The sequence below is a fragment of the Mchenga conophoros genome, linkage group LG23, assembly GCF_057382185.1.
Source record: "Mchenga conophoros isolate Kocher_MC1m ecotype Shallow Benthic linkage group LG23, M_conophoros_male_GT1.1, whole genome shotgun sequence".
Taxonomy (NCBI): Eukaryota; Metazoa; Chordata; class Actinopteri; order Cichliformes; family Cichlidae; genus Mchenga; species Mchenga conophoros.
This window is the reverse complement of record NC_140547.1, coordinates 35,167,712-35,190,948: the sequence shown is the minus strand read 5'-3', so window position 1 is coordinate 35,190,948 and position 23,237 is coordinate 35,167,712. Positions and strand designations below refer to the sequence as shown.

General features: G+C 40.4%; 2 protein-coding genes across 4 annotated transcripts in view; one reads left to right on the top strand and one right to left on the bottom strand.

Annotated features, from left to right (window-relative positions):
• The window catches only part of LOC146547735 (gamma-aminobutyric acid receptor subunit beta-3-like), an 89,732-nt gene that overhangs the window by 56,916 nt on the left and 9,579 nt on the right, over positions 1-23,237 (bottom strand). The gene's annotated exons all lie outside the window — the stretch shown is intronic.
• The window catches only part of LOC146547734 (gamma-aminobutyric acid receptor subunit alpha-5-like), a 43,012-nt gene continuing 21,625 nt past the window's right edge, over positions 1,851-23,237 (top strand). Inside the window, exons 1-6 of the mRNA XM_085265274.1 lie at positions 1,851-2,283; positions 2,856-2,922; positions 4,287-4,411; positions 6,144-6,211; positions 8,946-9,166; positions 14,346-14,428. Of these exons, the coding sequence (XP_085121400.1) occupies positions 2,268-2,283; positions 2,856-2,922; positions 4,287-4,411; positions 6,144-6,211; positions 8,946-9,166; positions 14,346-14,428 (580 nt within the window). The 5' untranslated portion in view covers positions 1,851-2,267. The remainder of the gene's footprint in view (positions 2,284-2,855; positions 2,923-4,286; positions 4,412-6,143; positions 6,212-8,945; positions 9,167-14,345; positions 14,429-23,237) is intronic.

The following is a 23,237-nucleotide window of genomic DNA, read 5'->3' as shown; positions in this document are numbered from 1 at the left end:
GGAGTACTTGGACGCGTGTGATGGAGCATTGTCCTGCATGAAAATCATGTTTTTCTTGAAGGATGCAGACTTCTTCCTGTACCACTGCTTGAAGAAGGTGTCTTCCAGAAACTGGCAGTAGGACTGGGAGTTGAGCTTGACTTCATCCTCAACCCGAAAATGCCCCACAAGCTCATCTTTGATGATACCAGCCCAAACCAGTACTCCACCTCCACCTTGCTGCCGTCTGAGTCAGACTGGAGCTCTCTGCCCTTTACCAATCCAGCCACGGGCCCATCCATCTGGCCCATCAAGACTCACTCTCATTTCATCAGTCCATAAAACCTTAGAAAAATCAGTCTTAAGATATTTCTTGGCCCAGTCTTGACGTTTCAGCTTGTGTGTCTTGTTCAGTGGTGGTCGTCTTTCAGCCTTTCTTACCTTGGCCATGTCTCTGAGTATTGCACACCTTGTGCTTTTGGGCACTCCAGTGATGTTGCAGCTCTGAAATATGGCCAAACTGGTGGCAAGTGGCATCTTGGCAGCTGCACGCTTGACTTTTCTCAGTTCATGGGCAGTTATTTTGCGCCTTGGTTTTTCCACACGCTTCTTGCGACCCTGTTGACTATTTTGAATGAAACGCTTGATTGTTCGATGATCACGCTTCAGAAGCTTTGCAATTTTGAGACTGCTGCATCCCTCTGCAAGATATCTCACTGTTTTTGACTTTTCTGAGCCTGTCAAGTCCTTCTTTTGACCCATTTTGCCAAAGGAAAGGACGTTGCCTAATAATTATGCACACCTGATATATGTGTTGATGTCATTAGACCACACCCCTTCTCATTACAGAGATGCACATCACCTAATATGCTTAATTGGTAGTAGGCTTTCGAGCCTATACAGCTTGGAGTAAGACAACATGCATGAAGAGGATGATGTGGACAAAATACTCATTTGCCTAATAATTCTGCACTCCCTGTAATGAAAGTTGTACAGTTTACAATTACAGGACAGTATGAGCAATGAAAGCTCTTTCTGTAATTATACACATTTATCATGTTGTTTTACTTGTCCGGCCAACCTAATAAACCAATTATTGATTTTTCAAAACCTGACTTTATTTCAAAACCCAGTAGAACTTTGTCTCTTTTGCTTTATCTATAATAAACAGAATAGCTACAGCAACTATAAATACAAATATGTTGGGATAGCAAGTGAACTAACTATAAGGCACAACTTAAACTGTTAAATAGTCATATAGGTGGATGAAATGAAAGGGTTAAAAGAGTGGACAGTGGAGGTAGCACAAATCCAACCAACAAACAAATTCTTTTTAAATACAGATAATAAAAATCCCCAAAACAATCTCTGCAATAGTAACAAGTTATTAATTAAGCTGTTTTAGTGAAATATTTGTAAGTATTGATAACACACAGCTAGCATAACAAAAATAGGCTAAGAGTCCAAATTGCAGTCTAAAAATACATGTATAAAATTGTTACTATTAGCTAGAAGGATCAGCTGTTAGCTAATGGCTACATATAGTAGTTCAAACAAATAGGCTATTTAGAAAGATTGACTAAACTACTGAAATCAGGCACTTCTTCATAAGAAATAGCAAAAGCTAAAGAGGCCAAATTAAAATCCTGGTTAAAGGATTTCATTAGTGTGCTGCTACTGTGTGACGTTTCAGGTGCAAAAGTCCGTGGAAGTAGTTTGAGCTCCCATATATTGCATGCTTCTTTCACGTCCTCATTAATGGATGATGTGGAATTCTGCGCATCCTCCTTCCAGCCCACCAATGGGGAGCACCTATTTGGTAATTATTAGCCTCTGTTGCGGCACTTCATTCTCTCGCACCGGCAGTAGGCGGTACAGGAAAGGGCACAGAGACAAGAAAAATGTGGAGCGAATCCGGTCTCCTCCGAGGTCGGTGGACACCAGCGAAGAGGCACCCAGTGTGATGCTGCTGCTGCAACACCTCTGGAGGCGATGCGGGAAACGCGGCGCAGCAGGCACTAAAGAATAAGCGAGGCGGTCAAGCCTATAGGAGGAGCAGAGCAGACAGACTACTACAACAGCTGCTGATGGGGAAGCGCTGATTGAAGGAGAGAGAGAGAGAGAGAGAGAGCAGAAAGAAGCTAAAGAGAAGGAGGAGGGGAGAGAGAGCCGACCAGCACGGGAATTTAGTGATTGGACCCGCGATCTTCCAGTTTCGCCGACTGGAGACCCCAAAGCCTCCTGTCGCTGTTTGGAAAGAAAGCAACAAAAACCAAACCTTGCTGGTCATGGATCCTCGTGCAGGTTAGCCCCTATTTTTCCTCCCGTTACCTCTCTGTTTTTTCCTTCTGATGAGACAAATAAGTGTGAGTTTCATGGGTTTTTTTCGGTGATGGGGAGAGTGAGGGAAAGGTGGAGAAGAGGGATGGGATAATAGGGGGTGGCCCGTTTATTGTAATAGGCTGGATTGGAACGCAGTGGAAGCTTTTACACAATGGGACTGATACTGCAGGAAACATGCCTCTCTGAGCCTCTTTTATTTACCAGCCTATGTGGTGTTTTTGAGCATGCCGAGTTGTTTTTTTCTTTCTTTCCTTATTGGAATTTTTACCAAAAAATTAATTAGTTATTCTTGTTTAATATTAAATAGTTGCACCTTGCACCCCCCTCACCCCCCGCCAAATGAACCAGAGATTGTCCCGCTGCTTGATTTAGTGTTTGCTGTAATGCTCTCTGTATGCAGTGAGGTGAAGACTTTTCCCGTGTCTGGCCTTATGGGGAATCCTTGACCTCAGTGTTGTTTCTGTGTTATTTATTGATTCTGTGATGCCCTTTTTATTCTGTTCTTTGTCTCCTTCTGGGTGTGTGTGTGGTAGCTCTCAACAGTAAAGTGACGGCAAGGCTCCTCGTTTCTCTCCTGCTTCTTTGCAGATGTCAAAACAGGTAAAGAGATTTAATAATAATAATAATAATAATAAAGTTTAACAGTTATATATAGCTTTTTTTCCCAAAAAGTAAATGGATTCATGACACTAAAGGTACTTTTTCTAATTACTCAACACCTTCCAGCATGCTGAGATGTTTCCGGTTGTGCCATTTGTAAATACCAATGTGCAGACCGATAGAATGATACCAACGCATGTATTGGTATCTGATTGATAGTAGTGGGATAGGATCGATACTTTGCTTCTGTTCTCTAAGTTCAGTATCGAACCCACTGAATTGTGTCAAATTAATTACTTTTTGGAAATGGAAAAATATACCTCAACCATCTCTTATTGCGAATTGACTGTCATGTCTAGTTTTTATGATCTATAGAACAGAAGTTTACTGAAAGTGCATCAGGGACAGGCACATTTATGTTCCCGGTCTCCAAAAAACCCGGTTTTAAAATACATGAAAAGCTGAAAAGTGTGTTTTTCTGTGTTAACTCTTTATTTTGGAAAGTAAAAATCACACTGCTCTAGTGGTCATTAAAATGTGTTAGAATTTACAAATTGATTATCTATCTCATAAATCAAGATTTACTAGTATCCCCTACATAAGCTGCTTTTATATGCTAAAAGTATTGCTATTGGTATCGGCTTTGGCAATACTGGCCCTGTATTTACCAAGTAAACAACTATTGAATTCAGAATCAGAACAGAATCTGATGCTAAGTGACTCACTACACTATCGTATGGTAGAAGTTGGTATTAAACCCAAGTACAACTTTTTATCTTTATAACGAAATACATATTTTGAACACAACGCTATAGCAGTTGTTACTTCACATTTTTTCGATATTGTGTTCATTTTGGAAGGTTTTGAACTTTTTTAAAAGGCTAAGTTCAGTTTTGCTTTGCGGTCAAAAGCATTGTGACAGATTTTTACGCCTCTATTTGCAGGTGACTCAAAGCAACTTCGAATTTTTAGATCCCGCTCCCTTTGACTGATTGCATATCCGAGCTGTTCTGTGCTCTAATGCCGCTTAAGCAGGAAGATCTGTCAGCAGTCCACTGTCATCCAAGTCGATCAAACCCCGTTTATGACCTTTTGTGCGTTTCCCTCTCTTCGCCGCTTGCCGTTCTTTGTAAAAAGATCCTCCATGCTGCCTCGCTCCCCCGCTGTATTTAAAGGAAGAACTCATTTGTTTGTATTTGGATCACATGTCAAACCCTTAATTACCTCTACTGGTAGATTTGAGGCAGCGCTTGTGTTCAATAATTAATCGCAACAAGCCTGCCGTTAATGCGGCAAGCCAATTAATCACAACAGTTGTGTTGTGTTTCTGAGGTCTGCTTCCTTTTGTTTCCTTCCTCTCTCAGTCTCTGCCAGTCATCCCCAGAAGCTGAGAAGGAGGTGGGCACCAACGACAACAGCACAGTCTTCACCAGAATCCTGGATGGGCTCCTGGACGGTTACGACAACAGGCTTCGGCCAGGGCTCGGAGGTTTGCTTCCAGCTATTTTGTGTTTTTCTTTTTTTTTCTTTTTGAAAGGAACATTTAGTAGTCTTAGTACAATAGTGCCACATTTGAACCTCCCACTGTGCTAACCTTCTAACCCTACTTTGGCCAGGGGAAGCCTGGTTTCCTGCTGTGATTTCATGCTCTGATTCATTGGAGAACGCTGGGAGACTGGCAGGTACACAGGGGTTGAAACTGTGCAAGCAGATGTGGAATTTGCTCCCGTGTCAGGCGAGGTGAAGGTGCATGCATGCAGTTGTCAGGTGCTTTTGTTTCCTGTGTTCCCCGCGAATGCATATGGCTGTCTCTTTTTCAAGCAAATCAATCAAGCCATCCTCAACACGGCCTCGATTCTGTGTGCTGAGGTGTTTTTATTCACTTCTCACCCTGGCAACAGGAGATAACCTTGAGAGGCAACAAATTGCCATTCAGAGATGGAGATGCTTGAAATGAAAGCTTTTGATTTTTCCTTTCTGCAGTCGTGCTGTTTCCCGTTGAATTTCTGCAAGCTCCTGACACTGGTCTGGTTAGGCTTGTTGGTCACGTATATACACTACTTGTTCCACGTGAGAAGGAAAGAAGGGCTTTTTTGTATTTTTGTTTTCATGCCACATGCCTGATGTGTCATTGCAAAAGCCCGTCCTCTCTCACATCCTGGTAACGGTTGCTACCTTTGACAAGAGGGCCTATAAATATATATTCAGGCTTTCATTCAACAAGCTACTCTGCACAGAGTGACCAAGCCCAGCTTCCCCTGGTCCACATTGGTATTCAGAGAGTTTTGTGATTTTGGAACAAATGAAAGAAACAAGTTGCCTGTTTTTCCTCAACATCTTTAGAAGGAATCCGCTGACAGAGAAATCATGAATCCAGGTTGCTTTGTGTGGTTCGTGTTGAGTGACCACACTGAAGCCATTGAGAGGGGCATAGGGAGGTGGGTTCAAATGCTGACACTATTGTTAAATATTGATTTAATTGATCCTAACCATTTGCATATATTAACATTAAATCTGAGCATTATTTGCTTCACAATGTTATACCTTTAAGATGTAAAACTAGTGATTTGTATATCCATAGAAAATTATTTTTGTAATCAGGGCATCTAAATGAATTTATGTCCGTTATGATATAGAAACTGGACAGTGGTTGGACAAAATAGTATATATGCTGAATTACACAAGAATAGGAAGAACTGATTTGATCAGTAATTGATTAACCTCATAACATCCACCAAGTCCACCTATATAGGGTTAGGGTTAGGCTGCACTTTAGCCACATTCTGTGCAATCAAATTACACGCATTTATTATAAGATTTTCACTTGGGTGTGCCAAATCTGGGAAATATATCATCTGGTAATGGTAGGCATCAACCTATTGGCAAATAATATGATAACTGCCAATAAGAAATAAATAATAAGCAAAAAGTCACGTGTCATAAACAAGCAGAAAAAGAAAATCATATTAACTAATGGATAATTTGCTGTTGTAAAGATTGTTATCAGCAGTGATGCCATAGACTTCCTGTCTTGTTTGAGTAGTTAATAAATGCTAGAAAGTCCCGCATTAGGAGTTATGAAGAAATAATAATGAGCAGCTCATTAATTATGACGTCCTTCCTGATGGGTTGTTCACTTGTGTCCCTTTTAGTGAAGAGCTGCCTCTTCAGTGTCTCTCTTTAACCTCCAAACCCTGTTTCCATCTGTTCTCTCTCAACAGAGAATGTCACAGAGATCAAGACAAACATTTTTGTCACCAGCTTTGGCCCCGTGTCTGACACGGAGATGGTGAGTTCATCCACAGCAAACACTACAGAGAGAGATTGGCTAAGGTGGACAAACACACATACAAGCGTCTCCAAAGCCCATCCAGGCAACTGTCGGTATTTTTAGATGGAAACATATATTTACATTTTATGAGACGACTACCGCTTTCTGGCTCCTGCTGTTCTCTGGAAGTGAGCTCATGTCCTAGTTGTGTCTTTGAAGATTGGCTCCTTTTGGCTACTTGGACACGAGGCAAAATTCATGTGGGTGATTTAAACTTTTAATGCAGCGTGACTGGCCCGTATGGAGCACAAAGAGTGCCAAAATGAAGTGAATAACTACATCATTAAATAATGAATGAAATGTGTCGTTAACTCATTCAAATGGGAAATCAATCAATCAATAATTTATTAACTGCATAAATAATTTATTGAATACATAAATAATCAAAATATTGATTCACTTTATTTAAGAAAAAGAAAAACATATTTAATTATTTCATGGCTGTAGTGCTGCAGTGCGTCACCAAATAATTGAAACTGTTACTGCAGCTTGTCAGCAGACTGTAACATCTGCTGCTTTTGTTTTCATTCGAAATGCATTCTGGGATACCTAGCTGTTCCGAGTCCATTGCATCAGTCATTATCTGGGATTGATCTGGCTTCGGTTTTGATGAAAAGGTCATTAAACTATTTACTCCGAATAAAGACTACAATTTTTTTCTGTGTATTTAAATATAGAAACTGTGTGATCGAGGCGTGAATGGACTTCACTTTTATGCATCCAAATCGAATGGAAAGCTTGCACGTTCAAAAGCACGTCAGACGAACATTTTAACGGTCACCAGTGGGTTTCACTTTTAAGAACTGGGATGTTTTTAGTTTTGTATGTGCCGTGCCTTTAATATTCTGCACCATTAATATGGGTGAAAGACGTCACAGCGCACAGTGGAGATTGGAGAATCTTTTGAGACATTTACAAGCAAAGAACCATGAGCAGCATAAAAGGGCGCAAGTCGCAGTGAACAGAACAGAACGGTGTGGCCGTTCTTTTGAGATAAAGTACTGCTTTACCTTTGTAGTCATTTCTGTGTTTCATTTCTTTCTATGTTTACTATTAAAAGTCCCCATTATTAATATTAATGTGAAGGTTAAGGTTGTGCCCATTCCTCTTTTAGTGGCTGTTTAAAGGTGTAGTTTTAACCACTGTTCAAAATCATATTTAGAAGTAATTTACAAGAAATTACTCTATTTATGCTTGTGATTTATTGGTAGATCGGCATTTAGAAATAATGCCAAAGACATGTATAAGAATCAGTGTAACTAGCTGATAGATGGATGATATTAGCCGTACCATGTGCAGGATGGGGACGTCTTTTCTTATTAGTTAGAAATTCCTATTGCATTTCTAATGTTAGCGATTAAGTATGATTTCTTTACAATTCTCAGCTATAACTATACCAAGTTTTAGGCTCTTTAATGATGTATTCTTTTATTTCCTTTTGGCACTCTTGTCGGTCCATAGACTTATTCCAACTTGTCTGAAATGAATCATCTCTTTATTAATCCTACGAACTATAAGGCTCTACCTGGATAGTAGAAAGCATTAAATCTCCCCTTTCATTAAATCTCCCGTTACACCCTGCTCCATCCCTGGCACGCTTTTGACACAGCAGTGATCAGACTTGCTACTTTGTCAGAGGAGCATGATTGATTGATTAATTGCGGCAGGAGACCTGAATGTTTCTACAGTCCATAAAAGCTTATATGTGAGCCCGATAACGCCGTTATCATTCAGCGGGCTGGCATGTTGTTTTAGTGTCTTGCTCGTTTGTTTTTCCGAGCTCAAAGCGAGTTGATATTTCACACATGAGCAAACTCAAGAGGGATTTAAACGCCGCCGTGTTTAATCACAATCGCTGAAAAGTCTTCATCGATTTATGAGGACATACAGGAGGATCTGTTTTCCCTTTAGCTTGTCCTTTATGTCACATTTTGAACGTGAGAAAAAAAATCTTTATTCAGTTTATTTAGGTTTTGTGCAGGGGAAAAAAAAAATCACACTGATGATGTAGAATCTGAAAAACTGACAAAATGGGTGTATTAAATATGATACTTTGCTTTGAGAGGTTAAAAACACACAGCCAGAGGAAGATCTGTTCCCTTTAGCATCCTCAGTGATAAAGTAATCATTGAGCTGACACACTAGTACACAAGCCAGTTGCACGTGATTACTCACAGCTCAGCGCACGGCTATATCTTCTCATATTTTTTTCCTTTTTAATCCCGTTTAATAATGCAAACTGCACCTGTTAACACTGTGATGTTTCTTTTTTTAAATTGTTCCCCACAGGTTTGTAATCAGGGGATAAAGAATGTAACCGTTTTAACAGACATGCATCTGAAACTATTTTTTTAAAAAATTTCCAAAAAAGGACTTTTTGCTTTTCTACAAAATCCAGGGTTAGACTTCCAAGCTAGGTTTGAGGTCATTGGCGACGATGACGTTAATCTCAGGTTGACATCCACCAGGTCACTTGTGATTGGGTTTCGTTTGACTCACATACCAAACAGGCGGATTTCACATGCAGTGTCAAACATGCATGATACTAACCTAACCCAAGACAAGTGGTTTAGTAGCTGGTGGATGTTTTGAGGTTAAGAAGGTTGATTTTATATTTTCTACATGTTTCGTTTGGGCGCTTCTTCACTTAAAACCCAACCAGGATCTTTTTCCCCTTTGCTGTTCGCCTTAGGAGTACACCATAGACGTGTTCTTCCGTCAGAGCTGGAAGGATGAGCGCCTGTGCTTCAAAGGGCCCATGGAGATGCTGCCATTAAACAACCTGCTGGCCAGCAACATCTGGACCCCAGATACTTTCTTTCTTAATGGCAAGAAGTCTATAGCTCACAACATGACCACGCCCAACAAGCTGCTGAGGCTCAAGGATGACGGCACCTTGCTTTACACAATGAGGTATGATGGATTCCCTGTATAACGAGCCGTGACTAAGAACAAATGATCAAAAAACCGTACAGAGCCGTACAGAGGCTCAAGGTTTCTCGGGATTCTGAAGTGAACCTCATAGTTATCTGTCCTTCATCATTTACTGAATACTAGACCAGACAACAGCAGCAAGGCCAATATTACACAATAAAGCTTTGAATGTAGAAAAATTGATATGCGACTCAGCCTGCAGGAGAATACTGACATCCAGTGGACAATGAGAGGTACGATTCCTCATAGAGATCGTTCATACCAGCAGTAAGCCTATTTAAACACTTTTATTCCTTTAATTTTTTTCCCTTTTGCTAATGCTGAGAGTCACAGACCAAATCTCTTTTCAGGGAAATCATTCATTATGAAAAAGCGTCCTTGTTGTGAACTCGTTTTTGGCAGTAATTTACTGGTAAGTTGGAGCCAGAAAGGAAGGAAAAGTAGGCCAACAGAGACCTCCAAAAGGGTGATCGCTATGCGCTAAACCACTAGCAGATATGGATAAACACCAGTGTAGTCTAAGCTTTAAAAATGAGGAAAGAAAGCGTAGTGAAAGCACCCCTACGACAGAGAAATTATCATGTTCCTGTTAGCAGGTCACAGAGTGACCTTTCGACCAGTACATTAAAATAATTCTGTGCTCATTCTCAGAAGTCACTGCAGCTGCAGGTCTTAAACAGAGACTCCATCACGGATGAGAGCACTTCATCTGATAGCAGCAACACCCGCAGGGGGAGTAACGCAGCACGGAGGGCAGATTATCTGTATGCAGCCGCCGGTGACATATATACGTTTCCAAAAGAGGACACATTCACACGTAACACACATGAACCAACTCAAGAGCACACACACACTGCGGGTGTGAAGCAGGTTGTAAGATCTAACATGATGCTAACCTTTGACCTCAGAGCTTAATAAGTAAAGGGTTGTGTGACTGGTTCATCTCTGTAAGTGTGAAGTGATGGAAATGTATGGACACGTACATTTATGTTCAAATGGAAAAAAATGTAACTGTGCAAGTGTGTTGTTGAATCTAAAAATGGCATCAGATCCTCTGTCACAGTAGAAAAGAAGCAGCAGTAGGCCTGCTTTTAATCGTGTGATTGTAACTGAACAGTTGTCGTTACCAGCAGTGCTTAACCATGTGCAGGTTTCCATATTATACACACACACACACACACACACACACACACACACACACACACACACACACACACACACACACGAAAACATCAGGATCAGGGTACTTTAAGGTAACAGCTAACTGCAATAGCTAGCTAGCTGGACACCTATCTATCTAGCTCTCTATCTATCTAGATAGATAGATTGTTCTGGCCTCTATTAACTTTAAATATGTTTTTTGATGGTGGTTGACAAACAGCTTCTACAATAAGTAGATTGCCCTCATTTTCTTGTGGCTCTTTTGTCATTGCATATCAGCAAGCACTTGGAGCCAACAAGGAAAATAAATATATATATAGTCACAGAAACTAGTCAATTGTTTAAGAGCTTTAGTCTCTATTGGAACATTACAAAATCATGAAAATCCTCTTGCTAAACATGCCCAAAATATAAACGGAGGTCAGAGTGTGTACAAGTAGCTCAGGATTCAGATAATTAGATAGCACTCAGTTTCAGACTGTTTGCTTTTGAAGTCATGGCCTGCACCAAGGCCAATTATAACATAAATAATATTGAATATTGTACACAGTATGTGGAGTTATGAGTTATTCACATCTTCTTGCACTCTCAGTGTATTGAACATGTCAGTCCCCATGTATACAGCAGATTAATACACTCAATAAACAGAGGTGCAGACATACTGCCGTTCACATAACTGCACATTATAAGACATTTACACACGCCCCGCATTTTTTCTTCAGCAACATGCATGGGTGTCAATGGAAGCTCATCAGTTTTCTCCTCTAAATGCAATTGCACACCGCATCATTTGAAAAGCATTACTCAGCGGAGAAGCGGCCGGGTTTACAGAGCAAATTTCAATGCATTTGTCTCCATGGATAATTCTTAAAATGCCACGTCTGTCAGCACACCGCAAACTTAATGCATTATTATCATTATAGCCAGATACCAGATAAGCTGCTACATCAGCTGTATGGAAGCTCTGTATTACTCACGCAGGGAGTGCATTGCACACCATTGTCATTAGGTACAGCTCAGTTGCCATTATCATTTGTGCTGATGTGCTGCTATTGCCTATAGACTCTCTGACTAATCATTTGAACATAACACCACACTCACTAATATGTTATATGAATTGTAATGGCAGGTTCTTATCAAACTGTATTTTTTACGTTTTAACACTTTCAACTGTTCTTCCTTTGTTATTTTTCACACCTTATATTGATTATATAACTATGAAACACTCTCAGAATTATGGGTACAGTGAAAGTCCCTGTCCATCCGTCCACATTGATGTTACCCGCAGGGCTAATTAGTGGACCTCAAAGTATCTATATGTACTTTTCTGATGGCCAGAAAGTAAATATGTGGTCCCAAACTGTAAAATTGAAATATTTCTACCATTTCCTCTGGCGTTTAACATCCACCAGAGTGCTGAGGCACTTAGGGTTATGGCTGAGGTCACACGTTTATGAAGGGGCATAGTTTAAAAATGTAATGATTTTATTGTTTCTACTAAATTGTCACCAGCTGTTTAAAACTGGTCTCTGTCATATATAAAACAGGGCACAATAAGTACCCCCTGCCAAGGGTATGATGACAGTACCTTAGAGGGTACCCTCCCCAGTGGTTTATGTATAAATAAATCTGACTTACATAATTTTGCCAGTAAATAAACTAGTACTGTGGTACTAGAGTGAGGGACTATATTAAATCTCCAAAAAGTTGATTCTGTTCATCTGGACGTAGCGTTTTGTGGGAGAAACGTTTCGTCACTCATCCAAGTGACTTCTTCAGTCTCAGCTGACTGCAGGTTTCCCCAATCTTATAAACAGTACATTTGCATAATGACTGAAACCAGCCCACTGAAGGAACAATGGGCTGGGAGGTCAGTTCCTTAATCTTAATTCTGCAAATTCTCATGACCATTGATCAACAACCACTGACCAAAACCCACTGATCACAGACCAATGATTAATGGCCATGAGTACCGTTCGGAGACAGTTGGGGAATGGCTGCAATCACAGCATTGTACGATGGCCACTTAAAGCCACGCGTCGCACAGAAGCAGACCAACACATGGCCGCTCACACGGCGATGGGAAATCGAACGTTTCTGGTATGCCTGAGCTTGCAGAAAAGTTGGAGAAGTCGGACAACGTATATTAAAGTATTTCATTAGCTTCTATGGTTAAAATAGTTCAGATAGCCTCTTTCAGTGTCAAATTCTGAGTTTTTACTCCTTCTATCAAGAAAAACTTTTAGCCGAACAAGATTTTTCTGTTCCCAGTACAAAAGCAGACTAGCCCACAAACATCCGACAGTTGCTGGAGAGGTTTCAGGAGAGTTAGCAGGTTCTTCGGGTTACCCCCCCCCCCCCCTTGTAGGATATACAAGAAGTTTTCAAAATGTGCCTTTTAGTGTGACAAGACAGTTGGTGTGGCATTGTGCCTTGGTGGTTAATACAGCATAAAGCTCCTGGACTCTCTGGCTCTGTTGTCCGACTTCTCCAACTTTTCTGCAAGCTCAGGCGTACCAGAAACTTTAGATTTCCCATCGCTGTGTGAGCGGCCATGTGTTGGTCTGCTTCTGTGCGACGCGTGGCTTTAAGTTCAACCCCATGCCTGCCTTTAAGGCATGCAGGAGTCAGTCTAATCCGTTATTTAAACTAGATCCGCAATGAGATGCCTGGCTTTTGACTTTTAAAGGCACCGAGTTAGACTCTGTTCTCTTTACAGCCATCCTGGCTAATGGGGCTACATGAATAATTAGAACATGGTATAATAGCCGACAGCCATGTTCTCATTTATTTATCCCAAAGACACTCTTTCCTCTTCCGCGCAGAGAACCCTCGAGCTGTGTCGACACAGTTGGATGGTACTGCACTGATGTGGAAAGCAAACCGAGCCCCCACCCCCACCGCCACGAAACATTCGCCTTCGCTAGGCCCAGAAGTGCAGAAGTGGCCTCCTGTCCCACTTTGTTCTGCTTTGTTCACCTTAATGATATAATTGGGAAACCTCCTGCAGTCGCCGCATACTGTACAGGCAGGGGGTACTGGAGCGTAAAACAAAAACACGTCCCGTGTGGATTGCGCGCCATCCTCAGTGACACATTTGTCAGAAAGATTATAATAGAGTTCAGTTAAGAGGAAAAATAGCTGCTACTCTGTGACTAATGTTGAGGTATGCATGAGCGGCTAAAGCAGAAAACAAGTAAAACGAGTCATTTCATCTAAACGTATGTTTGTGTGCACTTAGTTTATCCTTCATTCAGCTCATTAACCTCATTGTAGTCACATCACCGCTGTGCTGTTATTATTTGTCATCACGCAAAGAGTGGAACTACCCAGAGGGATTTGATTTAATCTGGGACAGATAGCTAAAAAAATAATTATGTTTTGTGTGTTGTTGGTTTTTATGCCTGATTTAATTAATCTGGCTGCTCTTTCAGGGCACAGAGAGGTGTCGTCACAGCGGTTGAAGTGATAACGCCATGTCTCGGATGACTGTGAATACCCAATAACAAATAAAACATAAAAAAAAAACTGTCGTTATGTTAATTGAGGATTTAAAATGAGTGGAAGGTGACTGATGAACATCATCAAATCATGCTAATGCTCTCATTTGTTTATAATAAAAATGTGTTTGCCTTAAGGTCAGTTCAGAAGAAAACAAAACTGAAGCAACCTCAGTTTTTTTTTTTCTTTTGGTGGGGGAACAACCAAGCCCTCTGACCACCAGGTGGCAGTATTGTCACTTGTGTGCTAAGGGAGAGTTGCTGGATTTGCAAGTGATGAGAGTACACCACCATTTTACTGTTATGTGATTAATTTCCTGGCAATTTCACCTACTGATAGCACTGATTAAAAAACAATAAATATCTCAAACAATGTGTGTTTTCAGGTCCCTTCTATTCTGTATCTCTCCCTTTATGATAGATAGCTGAGTAAAAGATGTGATGCACCCCATGTTACACTATAAGTGACTTACTGTGTTATATATGTTTTGTCTTAGATTGACCATATCAGCAGAATGCCCCATGCAGCTGGAGGATTTTCCCATGGATGCCCACGCCTGCCCTCTCAAATTTGGCAGCTGTGAGTAAAAAAACAAAAACAAAAAAGCCCTCCTGTGAATGTCGATCCCTATATTTATTTTCCTGTCTGCTAATCCCAGCTACTATGATACACAGTGGAGATTTTCCAGTCCAATGCAGCGTTTTATGCTAAAGTTTAATCTCAATTTAAAAAAACAAAAAGAGGCTCTGTTTATTTTGGGGATAATTAATTCACTCATTATCGAGATTATCAAGATTGCTGAGTTTGCAATCCACGATTTTCTTTTCTTAAAGCAAGACTGTAAGACTTTTATTGAGCACAAGACTTTGGCATTTTCCATTATACCATACTTGTCACTTTTGTCTGCAAAGTTTTTTGTCTGCAAAAATAAACTAAATGCAAAACTTTTAGATGTATTAAGTATTATCTTTAGGTGCAATGTAGAGCTAAATGCTGAACTTCCACAGTACATGGAAAGTAAGTTTTGGCATACTAGACATCTTAGCAAAGAACCAGTTGTATCTTGACTTTTTTTATACTTTCTTGAGAATGGTAAATGGCCTGTATTTGTATAGCGCTTTACTTAGTCCCTAAGGACCCCAAAGCGCTTTACACTACATTCAGTCATTCACCCATTCACACACACTACACACACAAGCTACATTGTAGCCACAGCTGCCCTGGGGCACACTGACAGAGGCGCCCTAATAAATAATTTGTTTCCATTTCTTTAGTTTAATCAATAGAAAATGCAAAAGGTAACACAGTTTGATGTATAAAAGACCATTTTTGATTCAATAAGGTGATTCCTAAAAGACTATAAAGCAAAAATGTGGTATATCTCAGCATGGTGTGCAATGTGTCCTTAACACATTTGAGGAAACTGGACAAATGGAGGAACAAGAAAAACTGGAAGGAAAAGTCAGCAGCATACAAACAGTTTTGTAGAGTCACGAATCCCTAATTTAATATGTTTGCTTCAAGTTGTTGTCCGTATGTACAGAGGTGTTCAGGATTAAGCTACAATAGTCAGTGTCTACAGCCATCTGTAAAACATACTGGTGCCTCTGTCATAGTTTGGGGCTGCAGTGAGGCAGTAAAAGCGTACCGAGATAGAAAATCACTCAGTGGAACACTAGCAGTCATTGATTGGCCTCCTCAGAGTCCGCACCTGAGCATTGTGGAAGCATTGCAGGATCAATTGACAGAAAATGTAACATAAGGCAACTAACATCTTAAGATGAGCTTTGAATGTCCCTCAAGAAGCCTGGAGAGCTATTCTTAAGGATGTCCTCAAAGACATTAGAAGAAGACGTTCTTAAGAAAGCTCAGGATATGTTTAAAAATAATAATGGTCTCTCCAAATATTGACTTTGATATATATCTATATATTCGTATCAATATTGAACCGTTCGATACAGTGCTTTCAGTTCGGTACGCATATGTATCGAACATTACAAAATTTTTAATTTATTTTATCAACTTTTCTTCTGACGATGCTGTCTGTGCTGAGCGCTCAGTGGATCTGCGCTCGACAGTGCAGCCTTGGCAGAGTAGTCGAATGCAGATTCACTGAGCGCAGGGCAAGCTAGCGAGACAGACCAAATTCATGGGCTGCATCCTCCTGAGGCCGCATTTGTAGACCGATTACATCACAGCGCCGAAGGCTGTCCAAATTCGTAGGCTGTGTCACAATTCAGGGTCTGCACGCTTGAAGTGCGGTAGCTCGTTAACGGAGATTTGCCGTGTTGTGGTGTTAACGTCATTTCAACGAGATTAACGCTGACAGCACTAGTGGGAACACAACGAATATGACTGCACATTTACTCCGACAGCATCCTAGTGCAAAGACAAGTGGAAGCAGACAAAAACAACAAACTTTACCCGAGTCATTTAGACAGCCGTTAGCACATGATTCTCCTTATGGGGACCTGATATGTTTAATGTGCTGCTGAGAATATAGCCCAGAAGAAGCGGATAGTATAGCTTTTAGTTTGGAAAGAGCCATTTCTCTGTAATAAACTCTCTTTTCCAAAGATGAAATTACAAAATTACTTTGTTGTTTCAGCAACATTAAATTTAAAAACTGTACTTTTGAGTTGAAATATATATTTATAATTTTAATAAATGACAAATTAAAAAGGCATGAACATTTATTTTTGTATCGAAAAAATATCGAACCGTGACACCAAAGTATCAAACTGAACCGAACCGTGAATTTTGTGTATCGTTGCACCCCTAATATATATATATGTGTGTGTGTGTGTGTGTGTGTAAAGAAATGAGGGATGGCTCTAGACATACATTTGCACTGCACCCTATATGCAGTGTTGGGACTAACGCGTTATTAAGTAACGCGTTACAGTAACTACGTTATTATTGTGGTAACGAGCACGGTAACTAGTTATTATGCCAAAATCAGGAACGCGTTACTCGTTACTGGGATTTAGATAGGGTCGTTACTCGTTACTTCGTGTGGTGGCATCGCGGAGTTTCCACAGATTCAGTAACATTAGCAAGTGGTGGAGGCAGCAGGTGGATGAAGGAAAAGGGACGCAGAAGGAAAAGAGACCCGAGGCGGCCGCCGGTCCAAGTGTGAACTGAACTTCAGGTAAGAAGTTATGACCTGCAGTCTCTCTGGGTCAGATATGAACCAAGTTTAGGTGGAGTTTATTTTCGTTATTCTGACTTTTTCCGTACTGCGTGCTAGCTAGCATGACGGAGTTTCTATACAGCTGGGTGAAGTTAATGATGTTGAACCTTATTTTGTTCATAAGTTATTAGAGTTGCCAACCGTCCCGTCTGGTATTCAGAGAAAATATTACGCGTTTCTTATTGAGGTGAAAAGGAACAGTTTGTCCCGTAATTCAGCTACAATGAAAAAGGCACAAAGCTGGAGTTATTCTGTGTCTTTGCTGCACAGCTGCCTCTTCTTCTTTCATTCTCCCCCCTCCCTCTCCCGTTTCTACTTCAATCATGAAACTGATCAATGATCAGCTGATCGGCTTTTCTCTCTTGTTTGTTTATCGCCCACTTTGCGCCGAAAGAGGAAACCAGCGGATGTCGCGCTAAACAACAGCAGCACGTTTAAGCTTGATCAGCTGTTGTTAGAATTTATTTAATATTAATTTCTAGTATCAGCTGATGTTTGCTGGAGCCACAGCTGCAAAAAAGCTGCTGGTCATGATATGGTTTGGTTATCTGGTGAGAGGGAAACATGAAGATGAAACCAGGAGATGTCCTTACTGGATCATCAGAGCTGAACAGGTGATGGAGAAACAGGTTTACCTTTTAGGTGACATGAATGAGTTGAAGGGAAGTTATGAACTGTTTCTGAGAGACAAATAACACCAGGATCCTTTTTTAGGTAGCTGACAGCTGGTAACTGTGCAGGTGCGGATCTAGCAAAGTGTGGCCAAGGGGGCATGTAGGGCATTAACAGGGAATGGGGGGCACAAAGAAATACTTTTCTTTCTTATTCTCATTTAAAATGTCTCGCTTTTAAAAAATAATTATCTGAATCTTACAACAAACGATTGATAGATTGATGCATATATACCATCAGAACAGTGAACATCACTGTCACAACAGTGTTTGTTTTCATTCAAAGGCTTTATGATTTTTCCTATAATGGTGGGCCAGTTTCTAGTCAAAATGCCCGGGCCAATTTTCTTTCCCAGTCCAGCCCTGTATGCAGCTCATCTGCAGTCTGGTGTTACCTACATCTTCCTATTCAGAAGGCAGAATTTCTGAGTTCTGAGTACAATCGAAAGCACCACGACTGCAGTTTTTGTGTTGGATGTAAAAGGCGCACATGACTCTGTGACGTAGGCTAGAATCATGGCAGCAGTCAATGACGGTCCAGGCGTGGGATTTCTCTCGTGGAAATATGCACGTTATCATATCCTTTCTATTGGTAGGTGGCACAGTGCACTTGTGGCAAGTAAGCAAGCTAGAAGACTGGCAAAGTTATGGAAGAAACACATTAACAAGAGAATTCTGAGTAAAACCAAAGTTACTTTTCCTAGTAACTAGTTACTTTGAAAGTAACAAGTAACTTGAAGTAACTGAGTTACTTTTGAGAGAAGTAACTAGTAATGTAACTAAGTTACTATTTTAAAGTAACTTACCCAACACTGCCTATATGTAATTATTATTTAGCTATAATAAGCTAAATGCTATACTACAGCTGTTTAGCAGTTTGTTAGAACATCAAATCAAGAAAACTCAAAGTCAGTGAAAAGACTCAAGCATATCAGTTACATAGCTGAAGACCTACTAAAGATGTACCTAAACTTTATGTTTTAGCTTTCTGAGTCTATATTTATGGCTCTGTATCGACTATTAAAAACTTCAGAAGGGAAGAGATTACCGAAGTCCTCCTACGCTTAATTAGGTTAATGACTGGAAGGGTTGTCCCCAATGCCCTCTTAACTTGACGCCTTGTCTGTGTGCCCTCCCAGCAAGGACGCATATAGAAACTTGAGTGGCCCTGTGGGTATTTAAAGACAGAGCTGGCCAAATGCCACACCTAAGGAGCCTGTTGTACTAAAGGGATGAGACTCCTGGATTTTCAGTGAGATGCAGCCCGCCCACATTCACCACGTAAAAGAAGCACAACGGATTGCAATCCAATTATGGAAGCTGCTGGGCTTTCCCATGGCAAAATCTAACCTCTCCCCCTGGACTACCCCACAGGTAAACGGTGTCAGTGTGCAATAACAACAGGCAAAGGTGCTCTTTCATCGTTCCATGTCATTATAACTACACAATGCATTGCTAGATCTAAAAAAAGAAAGTTTCTGATGTTTCCTGTTTTTACCATCACATTCATTTTAATGAGCTAATCATCAACGAACCAATGTTCTCTCGGTTTGTTTTCAGTTGCAGCTACCAGAAGCTTTAGTTAAAGCCATCACCAGCTCGCAAACTAGCTTTCACTTGATCTTGTCATCTTGCTGTCTGGTTTTATCTGTAACAGAGTGCAGTAGGTGGATATTAGATATCTCAGTAACCTAAAGCTTTACATTTGCTTGTCGTAAAAAGTCTAGATTTCAACTGAGTCATTTTTACCTGATAAAACCTGTAAGTATTTTGCTTTGTAAAGCAAATAGCAACAACTTCAATCACTATTTTCCAATTGGATTAATGCATGACAAGCACAGTCCTGGGTCATAGTCATGAAAGTCTTAAACCTATTTTCGATAGGCCTCTATATCCTCTCCCTTTGTAACATTGTAATGATTTGTCATGCTATTAAAGCATGGAGGTTTACTGTACACTAAGTCGTCCTGGGTAAAGGGTAACTAATCCCTTACTCTGACCTACTAATTTAGCTTCTGTACGGCCTTAAGCTCTACAGTTCTCAAGTATACACTAAGGATATACACTAAGAGGAGTAATACTAATCAGTAATCAGTGGGCTTATAGTCTATTTTTTTATGTAGTACTTCTCAATTCAGTTAAGTTCACCAGCACTATATGACTTCAAAACAGTTTAAACAAGTCTGCAGAATTATATACTGGAGACCATTAAAGACAATAGAGCTATAAAAAGATACATGATGAACTGACTAAAAAAACAAGACAGTTCTGACAGTCATATAGCATCTGCACCAAGGGCAACAGAGACAGAAGAACAATTGCCAAAGAAAACTACTTTCTGCAAAATTGCTGTGTGATTACCATAATTGACGGCTCTGTGATAGAAAAAAAGGCCAGTCATTTGGAACTTTGCAAAGCTGGTGTTTATGGATAGGCGGGTGTTTAGAAATTCCTCGTTCCATGAAACGGGGCATAAAAATGCAGATGATGATGTGAGGTGCACAAAACCTGAGCCCCAGAGCGGTGGGAAAAACAATCAAGCGTGGTCTAACGACTTAGCCTGCCTTCCCTTCAACCCACAATGATCCCACTGAATGGCAGTGAATCATTTTATGATTGTTCTCCTTCTTTGAGCCTTTATATATTCTAAGATATGAATCTCTGAATTATTTCTGTAATCCCACCAATCAGAGCTCAACTTCGCCTACTCTGTAATGACAGCCTGTTGAGCCAAAGTTTGACCCTGACCTCTAGACTGCCACCACCATTCATATGATGTTACTTGTCATTTACTCAAACACCTATAATTACACTTCGCAAGCAATATTTTGTAGTCACGACAGTTTCTGACTACATGTTGCTATACTTGTCTAGATATAGGCAGTAAAACAATTCCTTCCTTTTTGTTGGTGCCAGGTCTCACATAAGCCCATATGGTGCAAATAAATCTCACACCAAATAAGGGGAGGCATCAAATTGGAAAAATCGACTAGGCTAAATATCAGCCTTGTTCCACATTTCAGCAATGTAAATCAGAGCACTCAAAGTAAAGTAAAGCATGCAGATCTCAGGATCCATGGGTGTGCTGCCAAACTGCATTTACACATTGGCGACTTAATTCATTATTCAGTCAATTATGTTAGACATGGAAATAGGATCAGCCAGGTCCTAATGGCAAATCAAAGTCTTTTTTTATTGTTGCAACAAATACAAAGAGAGATGATTTACACGAGCAGTGATAATCTTATTAACCAATAATTTCCGGTATAGTTTTCATCAAGGACCTTTTTTCAGACCAAAACAAGGCAATAACTAACTAAAAACTAATGCACGAGAAAAAAAACCTATGATGAAAAGTACTGACCCTTTCATCAGCAAATAAACGAGATGAAAATATTCTGGAGAGATGAGATTCAAGTTGATGCTCAAGTTGGTCTGCCTCATATTAGAGGCCAGTTGTACTGCTCTATCAACAAGGAGCTGGTGCTTTTTGCCCTCTGTTTGTATTTCTAATGCCTTTCTGACTTGTGCTTATGTGTTGGCTCATGTGCCTACTCAGCTTGGTGGCTACAATGCCAGAGAGGAACGTTCATGTTTAGAAAAAGTAGGTAATTGGGTGGTCGTTTGATGGTGAAGGTCGTTCATGACTAGGATTGTTCTTTCCTGTCTACCTGTGCAACCTCTGTAGGGTCCAGGTATCATCTCATGCTACCAATAGAGAAAGCGACCCTAGTCAAATCAAAAACTAGTGAACAGTCAGAAAGAAGGAGGAGGGAAAAAATGCCAGTAGCCTCGAGCTGTAAAATCATTCCTGTTTGGGGGTTGTGTCATTGTTGCCGCTTTGGTGCACCAGTGGTTCATTTCATTAACACCAAAGCAATTTAAACTGATTAACACCCCCCCTCTCCCTCTTAACTGACCAGATCTTTATCCCCATAAGTTTAACTGACTTGATGCTATACTCTGACAGGATAGAGTTAACCTCAGTGCATGTCTACAATCATCTGTAAAACATGGTGGAGTCTCTTTCATGGTTTGGAGCTGTATTTCAGGCAGTGGTGTTGGGGATGTTTCCAAAATTGATGCAATTGCGAACAGAACAGTTCCATCAGATTTTGATCCACCATGCTATACCACCTGGAAAGCTTCTGTTTGGCAGCAGCTTCAGTTTTCAGCATGACAATGATCGCAAACACACTGTCAATGCAGTAACAGCATAATTGGATAGATGAACACACAATACAACACTATCAGGATGGATTGGCCTCCCCAGAAATCGTCATGACAGAGAACAGAAGAAAAGGCAGCAGAGAAGCCTGGAGAACTATTTCTGAAGACTACCTGAAGAAATTACAAGAAATCTTGTCTAAGGAACTTTAGGCTATATTGAAGAATAAAGGTGGTGATGTCAGCTGTGGACTTTCAAACTTGTTTAGACCTTATAAGCTGTATACTGTACATTTCAAGAAATTGCTGCACCTATTTCCCATTTCCTTAGCTAAATATGCAGAACAACGGGTTGCTCAAGGCTCTTGCATAGTATTGCTTATATACCTTATATGTACTGCAGGTGATAGCTGAAACAGTCAACGACAGCACAAATGGGCTAGCTGACAGTGAGAACCAATAGGTTAAACATCTAGCTAGCTAACTCCATAACAATTCAAGTATCTTTTTAAAACAACCATAAAGGAGCTCTTTATGAGACAGAAAGCCTACATGTATGATAACTCACCACGCCTGAGCTGCTAATATCTGCCTAGCCTGTGCATCCAGCTACAGAGAATTTTCAACTAGTTTTCACCAGAAATAAACTTAAGTAACATAATTGATGGAATTAACATGCTCCTCAACCTTTAAATGCTCAGTTACTACAGTATGCGACAAGTATTGCTTTTATTTGACGTGTATGCCCTACTGAATATTGATTTGTCAGTAACTTGTAAGGGAAAACACACTTTGCCTTTTGAAATTGTCTGCTTTTACTTTCTTTAATAATTCAGACAGCTGCACTTAGAGTGTGTGGAACTGCAGTAATTTATGACTCCGACTGAGCTGTAGCTGCTTTTGCTTCACCCATAAGGAAAGAGCAGCAAAGCGTTAAGCGTAAAGTGTTTAGAAGTTGGCAGAGGTGCACTGTGTTTCCTGCCAAAGTGTTTAGCTTTTCCTCTGCCTAATGAAATTCACCAGTAATCCCTTATCGCAATCTAACTACCCTCCAATTAAAGGTCTCGGCCTTTGGCCTGACCATGCCCAATTTTAAACACTACATACAGTCTGGAGCACTACCCATCTGCCAAGTGAACACCTAGAATGGAAATACTCAGGTCAAGATGTGATCTGCCGGCCTACTGTTACGCAAGAACAACCCAGGCTTTCAGTTGTGTTTGTGATAGTCAGCATAATAAGTTGTTTTAATGGAATTTCAGCTCTTCTTGTGTTGTATTAATAGATTTAATGTGCATAATTGTCTTTTTCATGCCTCCAGAAATCTCTTGATGAGGGAACAACACTTGGCTGCACC